The sequence below is a fragment of the Macaca thibetana genome, chromosome 12 (genome assembly GCF_024542745.1).
Source record: "Macaca thibetana thibetana isolate TM-01 chromosome 12, ASM2454274v1, whole genome shotgun sequence".
NCBI lineage: Eukaryota > Metazoa > Chordata > Mammalia > Primates > Cercopithecidae > Macaca > Macaca thibetana.
In genome coordinates, this window is record NC_065589.1 from 71,359,515 (window position 1) to 71,386,810 (window position 27,296).

The 27,296-nt window shown below is 42.6% G+C and overlaps 1 protein-coding gene across 2 annotated transcripts; it reads right to left on the reverse strand.

Annotated features, from left to right (window-relative positions):
- LOC126932498 (plasma membrane ascorbate-dependent reductase CYBRD1) lies at nucleotides 1-27,049 on the reverse strand. 2 transcript variants are annotated; one of them, XM_050751361.1, is made up of 4 exons: nucleotides 26,558-27,049; nucleotides 6,695-6,903; nucleotides 2,774-2,928; nucleotides 1-1,688 (listed from the first exon to the last, which is right to left on the reverse strand). In XM_050751361.1, the coding sequence occupies exons 1-4, from the start codon at nucleotides 26,748-26,750 to the stop codon at nucleotides 1,385-1,387; spliced, it is 861 nt and encodes a 286-aa protein (XP_050607318.1). In that variant the 5' UTR covers nucleotides 26,751-27,049; the 3' UTR covers nucleotides 1-1,384. The 2 variants fall into 2 exon arrangements, with proteins under 2 accessions (XP_050607318.1, XP_050607319.1); XM_050751362.1 differs by lacking the exon at nucleotides 6,695-6,903 and having other exon boundaries at nucleotides 1,563-1,688.
- Nucleotides 27,050-27,296: the final 247 nt, after the last annotated feature.

Here is a 27,296-nt window from a genome sequence, read left to right on the forward strand (position 1 = left end):
TTGTTCAGCAGCTAAAATCCTGAAGAAAAAAAAAATTGCAATTAATTAACTTGAAAGCCACAGATGTGCTTGTCTAAATCTTTGTGTTACCAAGACACAATTTTAAGATCAAACAAGAATCAAGGTAGGCCATGGCTTGTTGGCAGTGGCAGGGGCCCTATGGCCTATTTCCAGGTATGGGTGGCCCCTTTTCCTTGGTTATCTGGGGAATCTGCCTCAGCAGACAGCAAAAGGTAAAAAGCATCCCCTTAACTCCACCCTACTCCAGCAATTGAGGTTTATTCAGGGGTAGGTCAAAGTAGTACAAGACAAAAATAGCATAGTGAAATGGTTAGAATCCAGACTGAGGTGCCAGGCTGCCTGCATTTGAGTCTCAGTCCCACCATGTATGAGCCGTGTGACCTTGGTGTGAGTTACTAGCCTCCCCAGCCTTCAAATCTCTCACCTGTAAAATGGGAATGGTAACAATACCTACTTCATCCTGTCTGTCTAGGAACTGAATGAGTTAATATTTGTAAAGTGCTTAGAGGAGTGTTTGGAGCATAGTAAGTGCCGTGTGAGTACTTTCAAAAATAAAAATAAGAACTTGGGAAAAAGTGCTCTTTGAGGTTTGTAGGGCAGTGTATGCTACTTAAGTGTTGAAGCATATTTGCATTCTAAGAGGTTTAGCATCTGGATCATAAAGTACACCAACCCTAGGGAAGTCTTGGGGCTAAGCTCAGTTTTGGAAATTCTTCCAAGTCTGACCAGAGAAGATCTCTTCAACCACCTGCTCTAATCTATCAATACCCTAACATAAACCCTTGTCTCCAGGAACAATTTGAGCCCAAACCAGCTGGGGAGGGAGCAGAAGGCAGGCATAGGGAGAAAGGAACCAGGTGCTTTCCTAAATTTTTTTTATATACTCTCATCATGGTATCTGTGTAGCGTCATGATCTAAACCCTGTCCCAGATATTCATGATCTGATTTTAAACCTTTAGGACTGCTTTCCTTGAGTTGTGAAATCATTGGCTCCCAGAATTAACAGGAAATGACTGCATGACAACAGGCCAGGGATGCTGCCAGTTTATCCAATTAACCACTAGTGGACACATATTGAGCATCTATTCTGCACAAGGCACCGTGCTAATGCTGTGGTCCTCAACAAGATAAAGGTAACGTAACCACAATTTGTATCTGCTATTATTTATATTAATCACATCCTTTCCAGTTCAGGTCAGTTCACAGGCCTCAATCAATACAAATTACTTCAAGAAATCATCCTTTGTGATTAAAGTAAATATTGATACTACATAGCCCAATAATCATATGGCTAATAGGAGAAGCTAAACTGTAGAGCTAGTTTTGAAACGTGAAGTTATATGGCTCTATCTCTACAGCATTTTACATGGTAGATCTCTGCCCAGCCTCATCAAGGGCTAAGTTTCTTTTCCTTGCTGCTACTTCATTGTTTAACTCTGAATCTGATTTGTCCATGTTATTGCCAGAGTAGGCTGGCATGGAACCTCTTGCTCCCTGTTCAGTGCCTCCATCTGGCTGAAGAATGGTAGAATTTGGCTCCTTAGGACGTTTCCATTGCGGTCTGGTGACTATCCAAAAAATGAGGGCCCCGAACACCAGGATCAGAAGACCAAGCGTATTTACGAAAACACCTTCTGGTGGGAAGGTACTGTATGCAGGATTTCTCCTATGAAATAAAAGATGTATCCAATTACTAACAGGATGATACAGCAACATGCAAAACAGTCTTGAATTTATCTGCTCAAATGCACACTAGTACAGTTTCAATGTAAAGTCTCAAAGCTTGCTATTAAGGAGAAATATAAATTATACTACAATTCACTCAGGAATATATAATGAAATTGATTTAAAAATAATAAATACGAAAATAATATAGGATCTGTAACACTTGTTTTGAGGCAGGTAGGGTCTGGAGGCGGCAACCTCGAGTCAATTCACACAGACTTCCTAGAACTAAACCAAAAGGAAAACCCCAACTTTCCACATCTAAGCAGCAAAACGACCGGATGCTACTCCCTTTGCAAACCCCGCTTTTCTGCATGGCAGATGGAAAATTGAAAGTATCTCTGATTGGTTGCTTTCTATAACCAATCAGACATTTGCATAGGAATGTAACTTTGTAACTCAACTTCAGCCTCTAACTGGTTGCTTTCTGCAACCAATGAAACTGACTGCGGGCCACCACTTCATTTACATGGGGTGAACACCAAGTGGCCAATGGGAAACCTCTAGGGGCTATTTGGACCCAAGAAGATTCTGTATCAGGGCCCTTGAGTGGCTGCTCAGGCCACTCACACCCTGTGGAGTGTATTTTCATTTTCAGTAACTCTGCTTTTGTTGCTTCATTCTTTACTTGCTTTGTTTATGTGTTTTGTCCACTTCTTTGTTCAAAACGCCAAAAACCTGGACACCCTCCACCAGTATCACTTAAAATTTTAAAAAAGGATAAAACAAAAATGTATGTACACTATAATTACAATTAATATAAAAACATGAATATCAACAAGATTGAAAGGGAATGTATAACTTCAATAGTTGTTTTGTAAGAATAGTACAATTTGTCAGACTTTTTGGTCCTTCTAAACTTTTAGTAATATCATATTACCTATATGATATAACAGATTCTTTAAAATATTTTTTTAATTTTAATATCTAAAAAATTTTGTTATATTTATATTACATTTTCCCAGTGAACAAGTCTTTAACATTTTATGGCTTAAGTATTACAATTAAGAAGACTATGCAACTTACAGGGAAAAAATTAGTTTCTCTGTCACTCCCATAAGTGCCGTTGCAATCACTGTTCCAAAGATGACAAGTCCAGAATAAACATGTATGGGCATGAGAAATGCTCGGAGAGAAAGCGGAGCCCAAGGAAGCAGAAAGATGAAAAAACCTGAAAGAAGCTAAATACCAAAAAGTGCAAAGGTTATCATTTAATTTTAAGTTTTAAACTAATTTTAAATTATTATTTAAAAAGCAACATGTGTAATATGAGAAAACCTTTCATATAGAACCAAAGGGTAGAAAGTGAGGTTTCCTCACTCCAGTTCCACTACCCAATGTAACCCCTTTTATCACCTTCTCATGGATCCTTCCAGAAAATTTACTATCCCTATACATATTGTTCCACATCTTGCTTTTTTCCCTTAACAGAATGTCTTGGAAATCTTTTTCATATCTATACATTTATCTAATTTATTCCTTTTAATGGCTAATATCCTAAGGTATAACAATTTATTTATACAGTTCTCTGTATGGATGTTTCTGTTTGGTTTTTGCTATCCTTAATCCGACTATAGTGAACTTTCTGGTACTTATAGGTTTGTTTTTACTAATCTCCTAAGGTTGCTAAATAGGAAGGGAAGGAACAGATTTTTTAAATCACTAAAACCAAGTACATGAGGACACAGAATTTAGTGAGTTCAACCTAAAAAGCTATGTGGAAAGAAGTTGACCTTTGTTTTATGAGAAAGAAATGAATTCTGCAGAAAAGTTTTCTTCATTTCCTTGATAATTAAATCGCTAGTGGGATACATCTTTGCAGAGAAGACAGCAAGGTTCCTATATAAACTGAAGTCTGTTATGTTTTCATGGTTTTGTCACCCAACACCTTCAACACCTCTCTTCAACAAGATAAAGATGACTTAGTGGCTACTGAATTACTGAGTTTAAAGGAATTTTTTTTTTCAGATGCCTATTTAGGATCTACCATCCTAGCAAAACAATTATGAAAAGAGAGGAGAGTGGGGAGAAAGCAGTAACATCACTGTTCAGTCAACTTTCTTGATTGAGATCCAAGGGCTAATGGGGAGATACTAGAAGAAGGGGGTCGGGGGAGGAGTCCAACACACTAATTCACACTGAGAATCAGCTCATGTGTGATACAAAATAGTAATAAATGGAAACTAATAACAAAACAATTTGTATGATTTGTCACTTTAACAGACTGCAGAGGAAAAATCATATAATCATCAGAACAGATGGTGAAAAACATTGGTAGGATTCAACTGTCATGTACGAGATGAGATGTTTTAACAAACTAGGAATAGAAGATAATTATTTTAATCTGATTATATTAGGACAGAACATGGTATAGGAACTAACAGGCTCCATTTTCAAGAGCTTAACATATAAAAGTATATTTCTTGCTCACACACAGTCTGCTTGTGCTCTATAGGCATTTCAGATTAGCTCTCTTCCAAGACATGACTCGGATGCAGAAGGGATTTGTCTTACATCCCTTATCACCTATTCCTATTCAGCATTTTTCTGAAAGTCTCAGCTACTGAATTAGGCAAGAAAAAGAAATATGATGATAGAAAAAGAAACAAAACTTATTAATCACATAAGATTATAAAACAATCCAAAAGAATCCTGAGATTAATTAGTAACATAAGTTTATCAAGTTTGCTAGGTATACATTTATACTTGAGATCAGTTGCACTTTTTGTAAAGAGGCAACAAGTGAATTAATTTTTAATGATACCATTTTTAATAGCAAGGAGCTAGCAATAAGTTGGAGACAACAACTCTACAAAGAAAATATAAAGCTTTGCAATATTTTGGAGAAGGCTAAAAAAAAACAGGCTCATGATAATTAGTTGGATGACTTGTATTATACACATGTCAGTTCTCAAATTCATCTATAGATTAAGTAAAATCCTAATAGATTTTTTGGTGGAATTTGATGCATTGATTCTAAAATTTACATAGATCAAAGGGCCAAGAATAGCCAAGATTAACTTTTGTTTTCTGAAGTATATCCTAATACAATAAATTCTGTAATTTACATTAAAAAAAGTAATAACAAATGCATTTGATAGGTTGGTTTGCATATTTTATTATTTAGTTAATACCCAAAATGCCTGAATATATTAGAAATGGTTCAGAGGGTTCCCTCTTGGTGGTTCAGAATATTCCTAAATCTTCAGTGAACTTCAGTGATTCTATTAGTATCAAAGAGCAAGCTTCCTGATGTCCATGTTGTGCTTTCTGTATGAAAATGGGGTCCAAGTGCGGTGCCTCATGCCTGTAATCCCAGCACTTTGGGAGACCAAGGTGGGAAGATCATTTGAATCCAGGAGTTCAAGACTAGCCCGGGTAACATGGCAAAACCCCGTCTCTACAAAAAATTAGCTGGGCGTGGTGGTGCATGCCTGTGGTCCCAGCTACTCTGGAGGCTGAGGCAGGAGGATTGCTTGAGTCTTGGAGATGGAGGTTGCAGTGAGCTGAGATTGTGCCACTGCACTCCAGCCTGGGTGACAGAGATAGACCCTGTCTAAGAAAGAAAAAAGAAAAGAAAGGGAAAGAAAATGGGGCTCAGGGATTTAGCACAAATATATCTCCATAAATCATCATATCTTTTCTGTGGCTTACCCACAGAAACATACATTTCTCATTCCTGCTCTCCTATTTTCATTCCTAAGATTCTTTCTGTTTTCTCTCTTTTCCTGGTGTATTTTGCTGTTCTCTTATAGTTAACTAAGTGAATAGCTTATATATTTTAAGTTTTCTTTCCAAAAAATGTAATAAAAGCATTTAAGCCTATATTCCTCTGGGAACCATTTTAATTAACTCCAGAGATTTTTATTTATTTTTTTTTTTGAGATCAGGGTCTGTCTCTGTTGCCCAGGCAGGAGTGGCATAATCTCAGCTTACTGTAACCTCTGCCTCCTGGTCTCAAGGGATCTGTGCACCTCATCATCCCAAGCAGCCAGGACAACAGGCGTGCACCACCCTGCCCAGCTAATTTTTGTGTTTTTGTTTTAGAGATGGGGTTCCGCCACGTTGCCCAAGCTGATCTCAAACTCCTGGGCTCAAGCGATCCACTGGTCTCAGCTTTTCAAAGTGCTGGGATCACAGGAGTGAGCAGTGCACTATGCCCAGCCAAGACCCAGATTTTTAAATAGGTATTCTCTTTATTGCTAATTGTTAGATCGAGCTCTCTCTCTCTCTCTCTCTTTCTTTCTTTCTTTTATTTGTGGAGACAGAGTCTCCCTATGTTGCCAAGTCTGGTCTTGAACTTCTGAGCTCAAATGATCTTCCCACCTCGGCCTTTGAAAATGCTCGAATTACAGGTCTGAGTCAGTGTGCCCAGCCTGATATTTCTTGATTTTACATATTAAGATATAGAGCAGAGTATAAGTTGGTTTTTAGAGAATCCAGATTAAAAGTTATATCCAGCATAGGAAATCTTGATTTCTTATTATTTTATTCTGCGAATTCTGCAATTTTGGTGCCTCCTTAGGGGAAAACAGTTATAATAGAAACAAATGTAAAGAATGTTTAGAAAACATTTGCAGTCGCCAGGCATGGTGGCTCACACCTGTAATCCTAGCACTTTGGGAGGCCGAGGCTTGCGGATCAACTGAGGTCAGGAGTTCAAGACTAGCCTGGCCAACATGGTGAAACCCCGTCTCTACTAAAATACAAAAATTAGCCAGGCATGATGGTGGGTGCCTGTAATCCCAGCTACTTGGGAGGCTGAAACAGGAGAATCACTTGAACCCTGGAGACACTGATTGCAATGAGCCGAGATCGCGGCATTGCACTCTAGCCTGGGCGGCTAAGTGAGACTCTGTCTCAAAAAAAAAAAAAAAAAAAAAAAAAAAAAAGTACAGTCTCTGAATTGTTTTTATAACTTGCTTGTAAATACACTGAAATACTGACCTGTAACAAATACCATATGACAGCTATCAGTCCAACCCAGCTGTGCAGACTGTACATATTGGGTATATTGTTAACATTGTGGTTCTCAAACACGGCCACCAGAGCGATAATTGCAAGAATGGCAGCAACTGCATTTAACCCTGCATGGATGCATTTCATCAGGAACTTGCTGCATTTCCAGGTCCATGGCAGTCTGTAGACGATGATGGCTAGGGAGAGATGAAAGGACACAGAATGTGTTTTGTTTTGTTTTTTAATCAACACAAAACGAACAGTTTGATACACTGGACACTCCCTTTTTGAAACCTTTTTCCCTTGGCTTCTGCTTCTCCCCTCTTCCCCATGTTACCCCTGCCTCTCAGTAGCTCCTTCTAGGGGACGGTGGAGGGGCTCCTTTGCTGGCATTTTCTTTGCCCGCAACTTGTGAATGAACCTTGGTGCCTCTCAGGCTCGGTCCTAGGGCTTTTTCTCCCTCTGGACTCCCTCTGTGGGTGATCTCATTCACTCTTTCACTGAAATGCTGTCTCCATGGCAGGGACTCCAAAATTTATATCTCCAGCCCAGAACTGTCTTCTAAGCTCCAGACCTGCATAATCCAGTGTCTTCTTGGTATTTCCATACGGTGTTTGCTTCCCAGACATCTCAAACTTATCACATCCAAAACCAAATTCCTAATATTAACAATCTGATTTATGCCTGTTGTCTTCTTTCTTCTTAAAAATGTCTTAGTTTGGCTGGGCCTAGTGGCTCATGCCTGTAATCCCAGCACTTTGAGAGGCTGAGGCAGGGGTATCACTTGAGGTCAGGAGTTCAAGCCCAGTCTGGCTAACATGGTGAAACCCTGTCTCTACTAAAAATACAAAAATTTGCCAGGCATGGGGTGGCGTGCACCTGTAATCCCAGCTATTCTGGAGGCTGAGGCATGAGAATCACTTGAACTCGGGTGGCAGAGGTTGCAGTGAGCCAAGATTGCACCACTGCACTCCAGCCTGGGCAACAGAGCGAGACCAAAAAAAAAAAAAAAAAGTCTTAGTTTGATAAGAAAAAGAAAGGGACAGAAAAACATGCAAATTTAAACCATGCAATAGAGAAATACAAATTTAAACCAAATGAGAATACCTCTACCACATATCTGAATGGCTAAACCTGGAAAACACTGAATATCAAAATGGATATACAGCCGTCAGAACTCTAATGTTCTGCCGATGAGAGCTTTAATGAGAACAAACTTTGGAAAACTGGCAGTATCTACTTAAGGTAAAGTTATGCATACCTTATTGTCCAGCAATTTCACTCTCAGGTATATGCCAAAAATAAATATGTATATATGTTCATCAAAAGATACTAGAATATTATTAGCAGTACTATTTATAGTAACCAAAACCTGGAAACTCCCCCAAATACCCATCATCAATAGAATGAATAAATAAATTTACACCATGGAAAGAAATGATCTACAACTAGAACTATACCCAGTAATATGGATCAACCTATAATGTCAATCTCAAGAAGTCAGACATTAACAAGTATACAGTGTAATTCAATTTATATGAAGTATAGAAACCAGCAAACCTCATCTCTGCATTGGAAAAGTCAGAATAGTAGCTGCCTTAAGCGTATAGCAACTACAGTGGAACACCCAAGGGGTTTTGAAGACTCTACTAACATTCTGTTTCTCAGTCTAGGTGCTGGTTTCACAGGTGTCATAGAAGATTCATCATTCTGCATGTAGAACAAACTCCAATTACATTTTTTATGGCCGGGTGCAGTGGCTCACGCCTGTAATCCCAACACTTTGGGAGGCCAAGGTGGGCAGATCATTTGAGGTCAGGAGTTCAAGACCAGCCTAACCAACATGATGAAACCCTGTCTCTACTAAAAATACAAAAAAATTAGCCAGGTGCGGTGGTGCATACCTGTAATCTCAGCTACTTGGGAGGCTGAGGCAGGAGAATCACTTGAACCCAGAAGGCAGAGGTTGCAGTGAGCTGAGATCATGCCACTGCATTCCAGCCTGGGTGACAGAGCAAGACTCCATCTCAAAAAAAAAATTTTTTTTTACAAAGTGCTTTCTTAAGCATCCTGGTTTAAGCAATAAATTATATGGCCACCTTAACCAACATGCAGTTAATTTTTGTTCTGAAGATAAAATCCTGCCCCTATCCATCCCTCCAGTCTGTGTCAGGGAAAATTTAGATATCTGGAAATGTGTGGCAGATTGAAAAAGTTTATAGAATACTTCCTCAGAAGATGGATTCCACTATATCAGCAGGGTATCACGTATATTTCTTTCTTTTTTTTTTTTTTGTTTTTTGTTTTTTTTTTGAAACGGAGTGTCGCTCTGTCGCCCGGGCTGGAGTGCAGTGGCCGGATCTCAGCTCACTGCAAGCTCCGCCTCCCGGGTTCACGCCATTCTCCTGCCTCAGCCTCCTGAGTAGCTGGGACTACAGGCGCCCGCCACCTCGCCTGGCTAGTTTTTTGTATTTTTTAGTAGAGATGGGTTTCACCGTGTTAGCCAGGATGGTCTTGATCTCCTGACCTCGTGATCCGCCCGTCTCGGCCTCCCAAAGTGCTGGGATTACAGGCTTGAGCCACCGCGCCCGGCACATATATTTCTTTTATTTTCTTTTCTTTCTCTGTCACCCAGGCTGGAATGTAGTGGTGCGATCACAGCTCACTGCAGCCTTGACCTCCTGTGCCCAGGTGATCCTCCCACCTCAGTCTCCTGAGTAGCGGGGACTGCAGGCGCACACCACCACACCCAGCTATTTTTTCTATTTTTAGTAGAGATGGGATTCCATCATGCTGCCCAGGCTGGTCTTGAACTCCTGGGCTCAATTCAACCACCCACCTCAGCATCCCAAAGTGCTGGGATTACAGGCATGAGTTACAGTGCCTGGCCTCATGAACATTTCTTAATTCCAGAAAATAAAAAGGAGCCTCACTTCACCAAAGGCTTTTATAATTTTAATATATAAAACTTCAGGCCAGGCGCAGTGGCTCACGCCTGTAATTTCAGCACTTTGGGAGGCCAAGGTGGGTGGATCGCCTGAGGTCAGGAGTTCAAGACCAGCCTGGCCAACATAGTGAAACCCAGTCTGTACTAAAAATACAGAAATTAGCCGGGCATGGTGGTGGGCACCTGTAGTCCCAGCTACTTGGGAGGCTGAGGCAGGAGAATTGCTCGAACCCGGGAGGCGGAGGTTGCACTGAGCCAAGACTGAGCCACTGCACTCCAGCCTGGGCAACAGAATGAGACTCTGTCTCAAAAAACAAACAAACAAATAAACAAAAACCCAGGAACTTCATAGGATTATAAAAATATAAGGGATTGTCTATTCCTTTTTCAGGCAGAAACACATCTAAACCTACAAACACAGATGTGAATTCAGCCCCTTTAAAGCTTTCAGCACAAGATGTCATTTTTCCTATTCTTTGGTTCCATTCTAACACTTAACAGTCCTCACCATTAGGACAATATTTCTTTTACTTAATCCCAACCCTGAAGGATTGCTACTTACTAAATGTAGTGTGTATATGGGTATCCTGTAAATGTTGATTGGTTATTCTTCCTTGAGAATGTGGAGACTTTTTGGATAATCATTTCTATATTCAAGGAATCTTTTCAAATGATTTAATGCAATACCTTAAAAAGTATACTTTTTTTTTTTTTTTTTGAGACGGAGTCTCACGCTGTTGCCCAGGCTGGAGTGCAGTGGCGCGATCTCGGCTCACTGCAAGCTCCGCCTCCCGGGTTCCCGCCATTCTCCAGCCTCAGCCTCCTGAGTAGCTGGGACTACAGGCGCCTGCCACCGCGCCCGGCTAATTTTTTGTATTTTTAGTAGAGACGGGGTTTCACTGTGGTCTCGATCTCCTGACCTTGTGATCCGCCCGCCTCGGCCTCCCAAAGTGCTGGGATTACAGGCTTGAGCCACCGCGCCCGGCCAAAAGTATACTTTTAAAGCAAGCTCAAGGCCCCTCTCACCCTTACTTCATCTTCTCTGAGGGCATTAATGTGTCTTGCTGTTTCTCTACTGTATCCCCGGAGCCTAAGGCAGCCCTGGACTCAAAGCATGTAGCTCCTCCATAAGTATTTTTAAAATCTCTGTATTTTTCTTTTTGAGATGGAGTTTTGCTCTTGGTTGCCCAGGATGGAGTGCAATGGTGCAATCTCGGTTCACTGTGACTTCCATCTCCCGGGTTCAAGAGATTCTCCTGCCTCAGCCTCCCGAGTAGCTGGGATTACAAGCCCAGCTAATTTTAGTAGAGACGGGGTTTTGCCATGTTGACCACGCTGATATTGAACTCCTGACCTCAGCTGACCCGCCCACCGTGGCCTCCCAAAGTGCTGGGATTACAGGTGTGAGCCACTGAGCCCGGCCTAAAATTTTAACTTGACATATAATAATTGTACATATTTATGGGGTACATAGTAATGTTTCAAAACATACAATGTATAGTGATCAGATCAAGGTAATTAGCATATTTATCACCTCAAACTCATTTCTTTTTGTTGAAAACATTCAATATCCTCTCTTCTAGCTACTTGAAAGCATATAGCATATTATTGCTTAGTCATCCTACAGTGCTATATAGAACACTAGAACTTATTTTTTAAACTATTTTGAGATTATCGTAGATTCACAAGCAGTTGTAAGAAACAGTACAGAGAAATCTCATATACTCTTCACCCAGTTTTCTCTAACATCTTATATAACTATGGTACCATAGCACAACCAGGAAATTGACATTGATATAATCCTCTGATTATTCAGGGGTTTTTTTATTTACTTATTTTTTGTTTTTTTCTCTCCCTCCTCCTGCATCCCTTATTCAGATTTCACTAGGTTACTTGTGTGTATGTGTGACCCATAAGTTTTGTTTAAATAAACAAGCGCAAAGCACTTTCTACAGACTCATCAAATCTAGAAACTAAACTGATGTCAATGCAAACACTGTGGTTTCCCCTCCTCATGCTTTTTCTCCTCTAAGCACACCGTACATAATTCTCTAGTTTTCTGGGAAAGCAAATCCCTCTTTACCCAATGACCTAGTGACCTTTTATCTACAAAGTGGAGCCTTCTGCAATCTGTGTGTGATCAGACAATAGTAAAATAAAAATGTGCGATATATGAAGACCTAATAACACATCTCCCCTTTGCCTGGGTTGGGCTCATTTATTACACACGCGCGCACACACACACACACACATACACAATTCAGTCCTTGCTAGATAGTAGGTATCATCTAAGTGCTTCCCGGTTTCATTATAATTCTCACCTCAACTCTGTGAAGACAGAATTATTACTACTGTACAGAGGAAGCCGAGGCAGAGAGGGTAAGTAGTTTGTCCCTCCTCAATTCATGGTTTAAAATTAATATTGTTGTTTTTTTGTTATCATCATCACCATCATATTATACAAACACCACCCTGGGTAAGGAGTCTTAGATGAGTGAATTTGAATATCTACATACAGAAAAATAAATACTCAGGGTTTCAACACTCGAAAAGCAAATTATGAACAATGAACCACAGTAGCATTTTCTCCCCAATCTGGATCATATTATATCAAAATTTCCCAAAATAAAAACTAATCTCTGATATTAAAAGTCAAGAGTAGGCTGGGCGCAGTAGTTCACACTTGTAATCCCAGCACTTTAGGAGGTTGAGGCAGGCAGATCATTTGAGGTCAGGAGTTCAAGACCAGCCTGGCCAACATAGTGAAACTTTGTCTCTGCTAAAAATACAGGCTGGGTGCAGTGGCTCATGCCTGGAATCCTAGCACTTTGGGAGGCCAATGTGGGTGGGTCACTTGAAGTCAGGAGTTTGAGACCAGCCTGGCCAATGTGGTGAAACCCCGTCTCCACTAAAAATACAAAAATCAGCTGGGCATGGTGGTGCATGTCTGTAATCTCAGCTACTTGGGAGGCTGAGGCAGGAGGATCGCTTGAACCAGGGAGGTGGAGGTTGCAGTGAGCAGAGATCATGCCACTGCACTCCAGCCTGGGTGACAGAACCAGGGTCTGTCTCAAAGAAACAAAAAATTAGCTGGGCATGGTAGCATGTGCCTGTAATCCCAGCTACTTGGGAGGCCGAGGCATGAGAATCGCTTGAATCGGGAGGCAGAAGTTGAGGTGAGCTGAGATCGCACCATTGTACTCCACCCTGCCTGGGGGACACAGCAAGACTCTGTCTCAAAAAAAAAAAAAAAAAAGAGGAACTATCATGATATCATGACTCAAAGGAGTTACAAGGGTTGCTGGGGGGGTTCTGATGTGCCTAGAATATTGCTTCTTGGTCTGGGTACCCAGAAGTGTTCATGTGATAAAAACACATCCCTTCTGATTTAGGTACTTTTGTGAGTGTACGTTGTTCTTCAGTAAAAAAAGTTTACTTTTTAAAAATGTTGGGGCCAGGCACAGTGGCTCACGGTTGTAATCCCAGCACTTTGGGAGGTCAAAGTGGATAGACTGCTTGAGCCCAGGAGTTCAAGACCAGCTTGGGCAACATGGTGAAACCCCATCTCTACAAAAAAATACAAAAATAAGCCAAACCTGGTGGTGTGTGCCTATAGTCCCAGCTACTCAGCAGGCTGAGGCAGGAGGATTGCTTGAGCTCAGGAGGTGGAGGCTGTAGTGAGCTGAGATCGAGCCACTGCACTCTAGCCTGGGCAACAGAGCAAGACTCTGTCTCAAAAATAAATAAATAAATAAATAAAGCCAAAACTTCAAAGACAACTGTGTTCCCAGTAAAGACTTCTTACTCTTTCTAATACTATGAAGCATCACAGAGAAATGTGTCAAATTTGCTGTAAAACTGAACTTCACCCCCTTTGAGTGTGAAAACTTGATTTTAAAAAACCTTTTACATTTATGCAAATTGGCTGCACACTGGCTTTCCCTGTCCAGCAGTAGAATGAATAGAATACATTCAATCTTTTATTGATCATTTGGGGTCATCAAACACCGATTATTATCCTGTTACTCTAAGGAGAAGCCCTTAGGGGTTTCTGAAGCAGGAGAGGCGCTCACCTCTGATCCAAATGAGCCCGGACAATTATGGTGTGAGAGTCTCCCTGGGTCTCTTTAAGAGTTTTTCTATCTCGTTTTGTTTCTGGCTTGGGTTAGGGCACCTACTTACAACCTCTCTCCTCCATCACTTTGCCTCATCATTGATTTCCACCAGCTCTAAGTTTTAGCTTATAAAATGTCTTATTTTTATTTATTCATTCATTTATTTTTAGACAGGGTCTCACTCTGTCACCTAGGCTGGAGTGTAGTAGTGCGATCTTGGCTCACTGCAACTTCTGCCTCCCGGGCTCAAGTCATCCTCCCACCTCAGCCTCCAGAGTAACTGGGACTACAGGTGTGTGTCACTATACCCAGCTAACAGCTTATAAAATTTTATGTTGCTGAAAAGCTTAACATCTGTTAAGTCTGGGTCGTGGGTACTTAGGGATCTATTATGTTTTTTCTTACGGTTGAAACAGCTCATTCCAGTTGTAAAGTTAAAACAATATTTTCATAAGCCTGCAAACCCACTAGCCAATTAGTCTTACCTACTCAATAGGCATCTTGCGGAGATTTGAGGAGCTCTCCCACAAGTGAGGCATGTGACCTCTAGCACATGGAGTTTTCACAGCATCTATCCTGGCTACATAGAGGCTCTGCTGCAAAGTTCAATATGCTTCAAAATGCTCTCTGGATAAATGAAGGATAAATGCAAAATGTTGCATTTGCATAAGCTGTTTACATTCTTTTTAAAATGTATAAGCAACTGAAATATGGTGGACTTTGGGAGAAAAGGGCAATCTTAACAAATCAAGCCATATTTCCTAAACAAGAATCTATTCTCGACAGTTATAAAAACTGCCTGGAGAGTGGAATTTAAATATTTCTTGCTTCTTTGGCTTGGCACTTACCTAGACACCATTCCTGAGGTTCAGTGAGAAGGAAGAAAAAGGTCCCCTAAGCCCACAAGAAGGGGAAATGGTATAAAACAGCTACTTGTGACCAAAACAAGGGTTTGCTGTTAGAGGCTCTAGTTGGCATTCCATTTCTCCCAGAAAAGGAGGGGAAATACAAACATATATATGAGAGAAATATACTTTAAATCCTTTAAAAGAAAAGATATTGATGGTGGACCACGCTAACATGATAAACTTAAAAAGAAAGGGAGGGAGGAAGAAATTAATACCTGTGTATAATTATCTTAAGACAATGAAGAGAAAAATATAGTAACTTGAATTTGGGTTTAATTATTAGAAAATGTCGGCTGGGTGCAGTGGCTCACACCTGTAATCCCAGAACTTCGGGAGGCCAAGACGGGCGGATCACTTAAGGTCAGAATTTCAAGACCAGCCTGACTAAAGTGGTGAAACCCTGTCTCTACCAAAAATTACAAAAATTAGCCAGGCATGGTGGCGTACGCCTGTAGTCCCAGCTACTAGGGAGGCTGAGGTGGGAGAATTGCTTGAACCTGGGAGATGGAGGTTGCAGTGACCCACTACACTCCAGTCTGGGCAACAGAGCTGGAGTCTCTGTCAAAAAAATAAAAAATAAAAAAAGAAAGAAAAGAAAAGAAAATGTCTCAGCTCCTTGTTGCATAACCAAAACTCAGGAATATATGAAAATATATACTCTCTAAAATGTATAAATTTTAGATATTTAAAAATGTCTGTGGTTTGACACCAGATTTCCATCTATATACCATTACAAAACTATTTATATATTTGAGTTTGTCTTATAGCAGGCAATGCAAATTTGGAATCTGTCAAAGTGTGTGTGGTAGGGGAAGAGTGCTTAGAGGGAGAGAAATGTCCTCAAACATGGAAAACATTTTGACTCTAGTTCTTCTGTGTTAAAATCTTGTGACTCATGAGGGTGGGAACATGCCTATCTTGTTCACTGTCACATCCCAGTATTTAGCATAGAGCTTGGCATACAGTAGGAATTCAGTAAGTATGTTTTTGTTTTTGTTTTCTGAGACAGAGTCTCTCTCTTTGTCACCCAGGCTGGAGTGCAGTGGCGGGATCTCGGCTCACTGCAACCTCCGATTCCCAGGTTCAAGCAATTCTCATGCGTCAGCCTCCAGGGTAGCTGGGATTACAGGCAAGCACTACCACACCCGGCTAATTTTTGTATTTTTAGCAGAGATGGAGTATCACCATGTTGGCCAGGCTCGTCTCAAACTCCTGACCTCAAGTGATCCGCGCACCTCAGATCCCACCTCCCAAAGTGCTGGGATTACAGGCGTGAGCCACCATGCCCGGCCCAAATAATTCTAAATAAAGCACAGGAATAATTGCTAATAAAGCACCGTAGTTCATTCAGTATGCCCAGCAAATGAGCAAATCCTCTTTTACTTTTTTAAAAATTTATTTATTTTTTATTTTATTTTATTTTATTTTTTTTGAAACGGAGTCTCACTCTGTCGCCCAGGCTGGAGTGCAGTGGCCGGATCTCAGCTCACTGCAAGCTCCGCCTCCCGGGTCTACACCATTCTCCTGCCTCAGCCTCCCGAGTAGCTGGGACTACAGGCGCCCGCCACCTCGCCCGGCTAGTTTTTTGTATTTTTTTAGTAGAGACGGGGTTTCACCAGGTTAGCCAGGCTAGTCTCAATCTCCTGACCTCGTGATCCGCCCGTCTCGGCCTCCCAAAGTGCTGGGATTACAGGCTTGAGCCACCGCGCCCGGCCTTAAATTTATTTTTAATTAAGAGAGTTGACAAATAAAAATTGTATATATTTGTGCTATACAACATGATGTTTCCATATATATACACACATACACACACATTTCCATATATACACACACACACACACACACACACACACATATCATGAAATGGTTAAATCAAGCTAATTAACATATCCATCACCTCACATATTTATTTTTTAGTCTTTTTTTTTTTTTTGAGACAAGAGTCTCACTATGTCGCCCAAGCTGGAGTGCAGTGGCGTGATCTTGGCTCACTGCAACCTCTGCTTCCTGGGCTCAAGATATTCTCCTGCCTCAGCCTCCCGAGTAGCTGGGATTACAGGGGCACACCACCATGCCCGGCTAATTTTTGTATTTTTTTGTAGAGACAGGGTTTTGCCGGCTACCATGCCAGGCCCATAAAATGCACAAATAAAAAAACTCAGAAAAATTGTACTGCTGATCCAAGTATTAGCTAATAGAAGACCAAATGGCCCTTTCAAATAAGTAAAAAGCATTCTGCACTTGGACCCACTTAACAACTTGAAGTGAATTCAAAAATAAAATAAGAGTAAGTTATTGAGTTTGAAGTACACTGGAATTTTACAACACTTACGAATTCTACTTAAACATGGTGTGCCCATTACACTTCCCTTCCCTCTTTGAATAAAGTATTATTTCTGTCTCCTTAGCAGAATGCTCAGAACAGGATTATCAGTCTCCATAACTCATTTCCCTCTGCACGCAAGAGCTTACCAGATTCTATCCAAAGGATCTTAAGTTTAAATGAAAAAGCAGTGAATCTGCTTTAAATAAACTTCTTGAAAAGATTCCTGCAGTGGCTGTCAAAGAAAATCAGAGCTTTGAAACATGGCTGTGCATTCAAACTGTCTCACAGCATGAAAGTCATGAAACTGAAAATCTCTGAAAACTCAAAATGAAGGAAGTGATTCAGATGATTTGGAAGATATTTTTAGGCCTAGAAACATCTCTGAGTGATTAAAATCCTTGCAAAGGCAGCTACATCGTACCAAATACATGTATAAAAAGAAAAAAATCAATTAATTGAATACACATTTAAAAATATTCAGAAATTGTGTGTTTTCAGAAAGATCAGCTATATTTTCTTGTGCCTCATATCAGTATTATGATGGATTAGAAAGAGTACTGGCTCTGATACTAGCTGGTTGTCTGACCCTGGCCAGACATTTGGTCTCTAATATGAAGGGTAGAACTTAAGGTCCCAGCCAGCTCTAAATATTTAAGGATCAGTATAAACTACATCTCTAAACAAAACAACAAAATTCCCCATCATAATTTGAGCTGGGACGGTGTGGAGGTTCACAACTGTAATCCCAGCACTTTGGGAGGGGTGGAAGAGTCACTTGAGCCTGGGAGGTCAAGGCTGCAGTGAGTCATGATTTCGCCACTACACTCCAGCCTGGCTGACAGAGCAAGACCCTGTATGAAAACAAACAAGCAAAAAGAAAGAAACCATAATTCGTGTCCAACCAAATCAAATGGGAACAGCTTGCAGACTGAGTTGTATCTTACTTGTTTTACAGTGTCTGGCACACAGTAAGTACTTAATAAATATGTTAATTAAATGGATAGGATAATATATTAAGAAATTGAACAACAACAACAACAAAAAACTTAGAAAAGTACAGCCGAAGTCTGTATAGACATTTCAAAGCTTGTTTTGACCTTTTAAGGAAGTTTCTATATAAAGAAAAAAGTTATAACAAAGATTTCTAGTCTAACCTTCTTTTGTTCTTTTTTTTCTTTTTCTTTTTTTATTTTTCTTTGAGACAGGGTCTCGCTCTGTTTCCCAGGCTGGAGTGCAGTGGCATGGTCACAGCTCACTGCAGCCTCAACCTCCCAGGCTCAAGTGATCTTCCAGCCTCAGCCTCCCGAGTAGCTGGGACTTACCAATACACAACACCACGCCTGGCTAATTTTTGTATTTTTTTTGTAGAGATGGGGTTTCACCATGTTGCCCAGACTTGTCTCCCTACGTGGCTTCCCAAAGTCCTGGGATTACAGGCATGAGCCACTGTGCCTGGCCCTCTATCTTTCTTAAAAAGGAAGAATGTTCTACCTTTTAAGGGAAAAATGTAAAACCTTGCAAAGTCAAGTCAGAAAACCCTAGCAGGAGTCACCTGTAAACTGGAAGCTATGGACTGGAATTTGGTCCAAAGATGTTGTTTTGTTTGATCAGCCCAATGTTTTAGAGGTTTTGTTTTTGTGTCTGGTTTACTTTTCGTTTGAACCAATTTTTTAAAAATCTGGATTCTCTCGGGACAATTAGAAGCCCTGGCAACCTTGGACTGGCATCCTCACGTAGCCATGACCCACTAGGGCTAAGTGGAAACTTCCTGTTTTGCCAGGAGTGGGCACTCTGTAGTTCCCTACAGTTCCCACCTCTCACACCTGTGCTCTGCTGCATGACGATCTGATCTTTAATTAACTGTCCTCGTAAACAGATAAAGTGGCTTGTCACCAGTTATTAGGCAACATTGGTAATAATAAAAACTGACCCAATTGGTAAACTGTGTCTGGACTGAAACAATGAAAAATCTGTAAATACCTGATGACGATACCAATACTTTGGGCTTCCCAGAGTGCAGTGATAACTGTTATATCCTATATTAATCCTCTAGAGCCACCATAACAAATTACCAGAAATTTAGTAACTTAAAGCAACACATTTATTCTTTCACAGTTCTGGAGGCCAGAAGTTAAAAATCAAGGTGTTATAATAGCAGGATGGTCTTAAGGAAGAAGCCATGCCATACCCTCTTTGGCCTCTAGGGGCGCCGACAATTCTCCATTTTCCTGGGCTTGTGGTCACATCACTCCAATCTCCGCCTGTCTTCACATGGCCTTCCTCTCTGTGTGTCTTTGTCTCAAATCTCCTTCTCCTCTCTCTTATAAGACGCCAATCATAGGATTTAGGGCCCACTCTAAATCCAGGGTGATCTCATCTTGAGATCCATAGTTAACATCTGCAAAGATCCTATTTCCAAATAAGGTCACATTCACAGATACCTGGGATTAGGATTTGGACATATCTTTTTGGGGGCCACTATTCAACCCACTACATATCCCTTGCAGGGATCATGGAACTAGGCATACAGAGTACTACAAAAGACAGTTCCTATGTGGCATGGGGACTTTAAGCTCTGATCTCACCAGTGCAGATCTCATCTCCCAGTGCCTGAGCTGTCACCCGAGGAAAGGATAGCTTACTGAGGGCTATGTTGACTGCTGCTGCAAGGATGCCCACTGCCACTGCCCTGCCAGCAAGCTCTGGCTTCTGTCCTACATCATTCTGAGTAGACTGGTGTCCAGTATGGTCTTAATAGTCCCTCATGTCTTTTTTTTTTTTTTTTTTTTGAGATGGAGTTTCGCTCTTGTTACCCAAGCTGGAGTGCAATGGCGTGATCTCAGCTCACTGCAACCTCCGTCTCCTGGGTTCAAGTGATTCTCCTGCCTCAGCCTCCTGGGTAGCTGCGATTACAGTTATGAGCCACCATGCCCGGCTAATTTTGTATTTTTAGTAGAGATGGGTTTCTCCATGTTGGTCAGGCTGGTCTCGAACTCCCGACCTCAGGTGATCTGCCCGCCTTGGCCTCCCAAAGTGCTGGGATTATAAGCGTGAGCCACCGCCCCTGGCAGTAGTCTCTCATGTCTGAATATCTAGTTGAATCCAGAAAGACACCCTGGTGGGTGCTGTATACTAAATCGACTTCACCTATTTACTTTGTACACTGATCCTTGTAGGTGTGACCCTCTGGTTTAAAGAATTGGCCAAACTTCCATCAATTTAGTAAATATTTATTGAATGCTTATTATGTGTTAGGTAATGCTATGGATACAGCATTGAAGAAAACAGACAAAATCCCTTCCTTCTGGGAGCTTATATTCTAGTAGGAGAAGACAGACAATAAATTAATAGTCAGTGGTCAGAATTTGGATAATACTGTATTTTGATTTTGGAGTCTCTAAGATTTTCTAGTGAAATGGCTGAGGAGTATGGAAGAGAAGAATCATAGATGACTGCATAATTTTGTCCTGAACGGCTAGAAGGATAAAGTTGCCATTTACTGAGATGGTGGAGCCTGTGCTGGGAGGAGTTGGTTTTGCAGGCATGAGGAAGATCAAGAGCTGAGATTCGGATATGTCTATTTGATATTCAAGTAGAGAGTTTGAGTAGGCAAATAGATATTTGGATTTGGAGTTCAGGGAACAGTCTGGGCTGAATACACAAATTTGAGAGGGTTCAGTGTGTAGATAGTACTTAAAGCCAAGAAGAGACTGGATAAGATTGACCACTAAAGAAGTGAGTGTAGAAAAAAAAGAAGTGGTCAGAAGACTGAGCCATGGGATACTCTAACCTGAAGTCATCAGGAAGATGAGGAAGAACCAGCAAAGGAGACTGAGGATGAGGCAGCCAGGAAAGAGAGAAGAGTCACGAGAATCAGGTGTCCTGGAAGCCACCCAACTTACCAGGTGAAGAGAAGCCAAGTAAAGAAAGTGTCCTGGCTGGGTGCGGTGGCTCACACTTGTAATCCCGGCACTTTGGGAGGCTGAGGCGGGTGGATCACCTTAAGTCGGGAGTTCAAGACCAGCCTAACCAACATGGAGAAACCCTGTCTCTACTAAAAATACAAAATTAGCTGGGCGTGGTGGCGCATGCCTGTAATCCCAGCTACTCAGGAGGCTGAAGCAGGAGAATCACTTGAACCCGGGAGGTGGAGCTTGCAGTGAGCCCAAATCGCACCATTGTACTCCAGCCTGGGCAACAAGAGTGAAACTCCGTCTCAAAAAAAAAAAAAAAGGAAAAGAAAAAAGAAAAAAAGACAGTGTCCCAAGGAGTGAGGGGTCAATTATGTCAAATGCTGCCTTCCACTCAAACACTATGAGGACTGAGAATTGACCAATGGAATTAGCAACATGGAGATCATTAGCTACCATGTTAAGCACAATTTTGGTGGAGCAGGAGGTGAAAACCTAATTGGAGAGGGCTCAAGAAAGAATAGGAAGAAAGGAACTAGAAACTGCAGGTATGGACAAAAATTTTAAAAAGTTCTGTGGTAAGGCAAGCAGAGAATTGAGGCAGTAGCTGAGGGACATACAGGGTCAAGAGTGATTTTGTTTTGTTTTCGAAGATGATAGAAATTATACTATGTTGGAAATAAGCCAGTTAGGGGGGAAACTTGATGCAGAAAAAGGAGAGAAAACTGGGATGAAGGGAAAAGGAGGCACAGACTGTACTTAAGCAGCAACATTCTCATCAGCTAGGGGCCTTAGAATAAAGATGCATTTGCAGTGCAATAGATGTCCATTCTTCCTGGAGGTTGATAAGCCAGTGCTTTTAAACTGGCTGAATAGGAGAATCGCTAGGGAAAGACAAGCGTGTATTTACTTTAGACACTATTATTATAGTCACAAATAAGTGGCTGTAAATTGCATTTTGTTACTAACAATTCAATGATGGTACAGAAATAATCATTCATTCAACAACTACTTACTCATCTACCATGTGCCAGTTCCCAGTGTTATTCTAGGTGCTGGGGATATAGAACTGAGCACCACAGTCGTATCTAAAACATTTTTATTGGTTGCATTATTTTAAAATCTATGTGTATTTGTTTACAACAAAAAATATGTTGGGGATATTTTTTGTGGTTTTCTTCACAAAATTTCTTTAAATCATCTCTTTATGCTTTGTAAAAACCCTTGTATCGCTAAGATTGACAGGTTTTATTATCAATGGTGTCCCTGAAGCTTATTTTAGAGTAGGTATTTGGGGCACTTTCTCCATTTTCTTATTTGCTGGATTTTACCCCAAGAGCTTTTCAAGTCTATTTAAGTAATCATGGAATTTGGTCACTTTTAGATAAATTAATAGGATATCCCAACTGCTTTTTAAGAACTGCTCTTAATTTCTGTTAGTCTTTTAAATGTTACTTAAAGGTAGTTATATTCTCTCACAAAATCAACTTGAGATCATTAAACTATTTAATTTCTCTTCCTTCAGTTTATACAATAAAACGAGTTCTACACAGGAAAGGAAGGAGTATAGAATTGCCAAGGCTTCTTTTCACTAAACTTAGATACCTGAATTTTCTACCTTTCACTAAAGAACACATTCCACCTTGCTGAACCTTTAAAAGGTCAACAGCCACTTTGAGAGCGTTTATTTGTTTCAGTCTTTTCTGTGGCCTCCTTTTCAAGGTTCATTTCTCTGATTTCCTAGTAGTATACTTATTTCATGGGAAACATTTCTTTCAGAGAAGCACAAAGCCTCTTCTAAACTCTTCCTCATTCATGTCAGTCTGTTAGCTAGATTTCCCACTAGTTTAAAATTTTATTTTAGTTTTAGATTTCCCATGATCTGCTATACTTGAATATAGAATATATACATTTTCCAAAATATACTTGGAGTGTGGGAGGTGGGAAGAGAGAAGGGGAAAGGAAGGGAGAGCGAGAGAGGGACACGGAGGATAAAATGGGACAAGGAGAGGGAGGGTTAGCGAGAAAGGGAAAGGGGAATAAAGGAGGAGAGGGATATTTGTAACTTCTATGTTAACTTTGCTTCTTTGGAGCTTTTTCTTTTTTTTTTTTTTTTTTTTTTGAGACAGAGTCTTACTCTATTGCCCAGGCTGGAGTGCAATGGCACAATCTTGGCTCACTGCAACCTCCGCCTCCCAGGTTCAAGCAATTCTCCTGCCTCAGACTCCCGAGTAGCTGGGATTACAGGCACGTGCCGCCACACCCAGCTAATTTTTGTATTTTTAGTAGAGACAGGGTTTCACTATGTTGGCCAGGCTGGTCTCGAACTCCTGACCTCAGGTGATCCACTCACCTCGGCCTCCCAAAGTGCTGAGATTACAGGCGTGAGCCACCATGCCCGGCCAGAGCTTTTTTTTTTTTTTTTTTTTGAGATGGGAGTTTCGCTCTTGTTGCCCAGGCTGGAGTGCAATGGTGAGATATCCGCTTATCGCAACCTCCGCCTCCCGAGTTCAAGTGATTCTCCTGCCTCAGCCTCACAAGTAGCTGAACTGCGCCGGCCCAGAGCTTACTTCTTAAAGGTGTTTCAAAGGACTCATACCTGTTCTTAATTTCAAATATTGTTTACTATTTGTATATTGCATTTCTAAAACATCTTATACTTAGAGTAATAACTGTACTTTAGCCTTCCTTTCCTCATCTCCAAATATTTGTGTATTACAGAAGAGAAGAACTCCATTACATCGTGTTCTTTGTTAGAGATCTGAAATCTCATAGCCTAAAATTTTCCTCCTTGCAGCAATCACACACAGTAAAAAAGTCTGCTATAACATGGCAAGTCTGTAAAGTGTGTGTCCCTCACGGCCTATAAAGTTTATTTATTACTCCCCCTCCTTCCACTGGAGCCTTCCTAATACTTAGGGTGAGGAATGTGGGTGGGTGGGCCAAGATATGGAAGAACTGGGGAGAACTATGCATGTGCCTATATTTATGAAAACATTTATGCTCATGTCAATTAAATGCATTATATGATTAAAGTGATTTGCACATCCAGGCTCCAAACAGGAAACACGATGAGTAATGACGGGACAAACTCTGGACCACTGATACAAATACAGTAACTGAACCCAAAGAAAACAAGATCGGCTGGGTGCGGTGGCTCACATCTGTAATCTCAGCAGTTTGGGGGGCCAAGGCAGGTGGATCACTTGAGGTCAGGAATTCGAGACCAGCCTGGCCAACATGGTGAAACACTGTCTCTACTAAAAATATAAAAATTAGCTGGGCATGGTGGTACGCACCTGTAATCCCAGCTACTCGGGAGACTGGGGCAGGAGAATTGCTTGAACCTGGGAGGCAGAGGTAGCAGTGAGCCAAGATCGCACCACTGCACTCCAGCCTGGGCGACAGAGCAAGACTCCGTCTCAAAAGAAAAAAAAAAAAAAGAAAGAAAAAAAGAAACAAGATTTTCATAAGAACAGCAGATGAAAATTGCCAAAATTTACACATTTTTGTCCAAGAGTAAATATGAACAGATTAAGAGAAGTACAAAGTTTAGAGAAATTAAAAAACCTTTTAGGAAAACTGTATATTGGACTCTAACATGAATGAAGAGTTTCAAAACATATTTTACATGAAGGTTTTCGCTGTCTAAAAAGATTTGGCAGAAAATAAGCATATTGCCATAAAAGCAGAGAATCAAACTTTGACGATAAGGTCACTGAAAAGCCTTAAAACAGCTTTCATGGGTAAGTTACATAACTCTTCTCTGTCTCAGTTTACTCTTACATACATGTGACATAATGCACTTAGTGGACATACAGCATGCAATCACTGTTAGCCATTCTGACGGCTTCTCCTCTGTGGCAAGTCAGGCAACGAGTAATAACACTTGTTCCCTTAACCTCAATTATGAGAAGATATTCCAAGACCTCCAGAAAGTTTTTTGGTATTAGAAGCTGCTCTGAAGAGTTGGGTAGAAGAGGAGACTGGTTCTACTCTTTGAGCAAACAAGCTCTAGACAGCTCTGGGCCAAACTTAAGGGTTCCAACCATGAAGGAAAGAGTGCTTCTGACAGTTACTTTGGAACTTGAGTATGTTTTTCTCTTATAAGCGTAGTGGCAAAATAACTGAGAGTTACGCAACGAAATGCCTTAGGTGCCCAGTGGTGCTCACACCCTGATGCCGATCTCACATCAGGGAACCCTTTGAATGCTGAGGGTTAGTAACACCTTCCACTATATTCCAGAGTGGGAAAATGCTGGCCACACTTGCGAAAGCTGCAGTACAAGTTTAAAACAACCAACAAAAACAAAAACCAAAATCACTTTTCTTTAGGAATGAGGTCAGCACTATGTTGCACACTCGTTTGTGGGGAGTTGAATATTTGGTGAAGAAAAGGCAGCCTGCCCGGAGGCAAAGCTAGAGATTTCGGCCAGTGGGCATATCTTTCCAAACCCTTGCTACTACTCTCGATTATCTTCTGCGACATAACCCCAGTCCACCCCTTGCTGCCTTTCTCTAACTACTTTCTCAAGGCCATGCCTTTTGGGAAGTGGTTACAAATAAGCTGTTTGCGCCACAAGCTAGAGGTTCCTCCAGCTACACGGCAAATCGAAGGAAGCTGTCAGGACATTGTGAGAGGCACTACACAACGACAACAAACACTGCCAGCGACTGCCGAGCCCCACCCCCACGCCAGCCTCAGCCCAGAGAATGCGGGCCCGGGGCTGGCTCGCCGCGGGCCAAAGACGGACGCAGCTCGCGCCGCTGGCAGCCGGAGCACAGGCATCCCTCGGTGCAAGGCAGCCGCGGGCCCTCTCCAGGCATCTCCCACCCGGAGTGCTGGGCCAGTGCCCAATAGGAAGCCCGGCGGGGGAACTTTCGCCCTCGGCTGCCACATAAACCAGTCGGGCTCAAGACTGTCCAATGACTGGGCAGGGCGGCGAAACATTCTTTGGAGTCCTGGCAGCTTCCCGGTCTCGACTGAGCTTAACGCTCTAGGAGGAGAGGAACCTAGGGCGGATGCTTCACTCGCCCCCCTTGGCCTGCCCCTTCACCCAGGGCCGAGGATGTTACAAATAGGGGCAAATTCTCGCCCCGGCAATCTTTCCCTGGGGCCTTGCCCTCCTCGTCTGCAGGCTGGAAGCAAGTTCAGCAACAGGCTGGGGCGAAAGTGTTTCCGCGCCCCCGACTGCGCAGGCTCGGTACACAGAGGCGACTTTCCGGGGCGAGTGGGCTGCAGCGGCCCGACTGCGCGGCGCTCCGGTATCGCTCCCTGGCTCAAGTTTCTGGGTCTTGGAGGCGCCTCCAATGCGTCCCAGCCACTCGCCGCAAAGAGTTAACCAAGTGGGGCGGGCCACGCTCCGCCGCCCCCAGCAGCGCGTCTCCACCGCGCACCCCCAGCCCCGCGCTCGCTGCTATCCGCCCGAACCGCAGCTGCGTCTCGCCCCCAGAGCCGGCCAGCCTCCCTCCCGCGCCGCCTTCCCACCCCGCCAAATTGGCTTCCCGCGCACTCCTCACCGCACTTCTCTGGGCCCCGCGATACTCCAATATTTCCTCAGCTGGGAGGCGCTTCACGGAGGACCCTCTGCCCCCAGTCGCTTTCCCCGCTTTCCTCCCCGCACCCCCCAGGAGGTGCCAGTACCGATGCCCTGGATGAAGACGAAGCCGGTGACCACGAGCACCGGGTGCCAGTTAAACTCGAGTGCGCTCCCGTCCCAGCCAAGCCCCTCTCGGTAGTGGAGGACCCAGACGAGGGTGAAGATCACCGACAGGAAGCCGACGAGCAGTGCCGACCCCAGCAGCGCCAGGAAGCGCCAGTAGCCCTCCATGGCCATCAGCGCCCCATACTCCGCACCGCGGGGTCCACAGTAACTTGGAGAGGCGGCGGCAGCCTTTGGGTAGTGGCCGGGCGGCGGGACCGGGGCGTCGACTTCTTGGGGCTGTCTCCGCCTGCGGGGAGGGACTTTCTGGGCTGCTGGCCCGGAATGTGGGGCCCTTGGGGGTGGGGAGCTAGCCCCAACTCAGAAACGGGCCCCACCCCCGGGATCACGCGGCCGCCGAGGGCGCTCACTGCCTGGTGGCCTCACTCTCGCCCAGCATCCAAGCTCGCAGAGGGCTTCAGTAACAGCCCTAGTTAGTTGCTCAAAGAGAGAATTCCGAGGATTTTATACCCACCACTTGCTTTTAACCCTTCCCGTATCTCGTCCTTATTTGTGGGGAGGCTGAGTAGGGCAGTGGTGCGCCCTCTTGATTAAGAGAAGAGAGGGATCCGTTGGGTAAGGTTATGTGTGTGCTTTTAACTCTAAAGAAGCCTCCTTAGCCGCAGTGCTGGAGAATTGCTGTCTCTGACATCAAAGGGTGTTAAGGAGGAACCCGTAGGG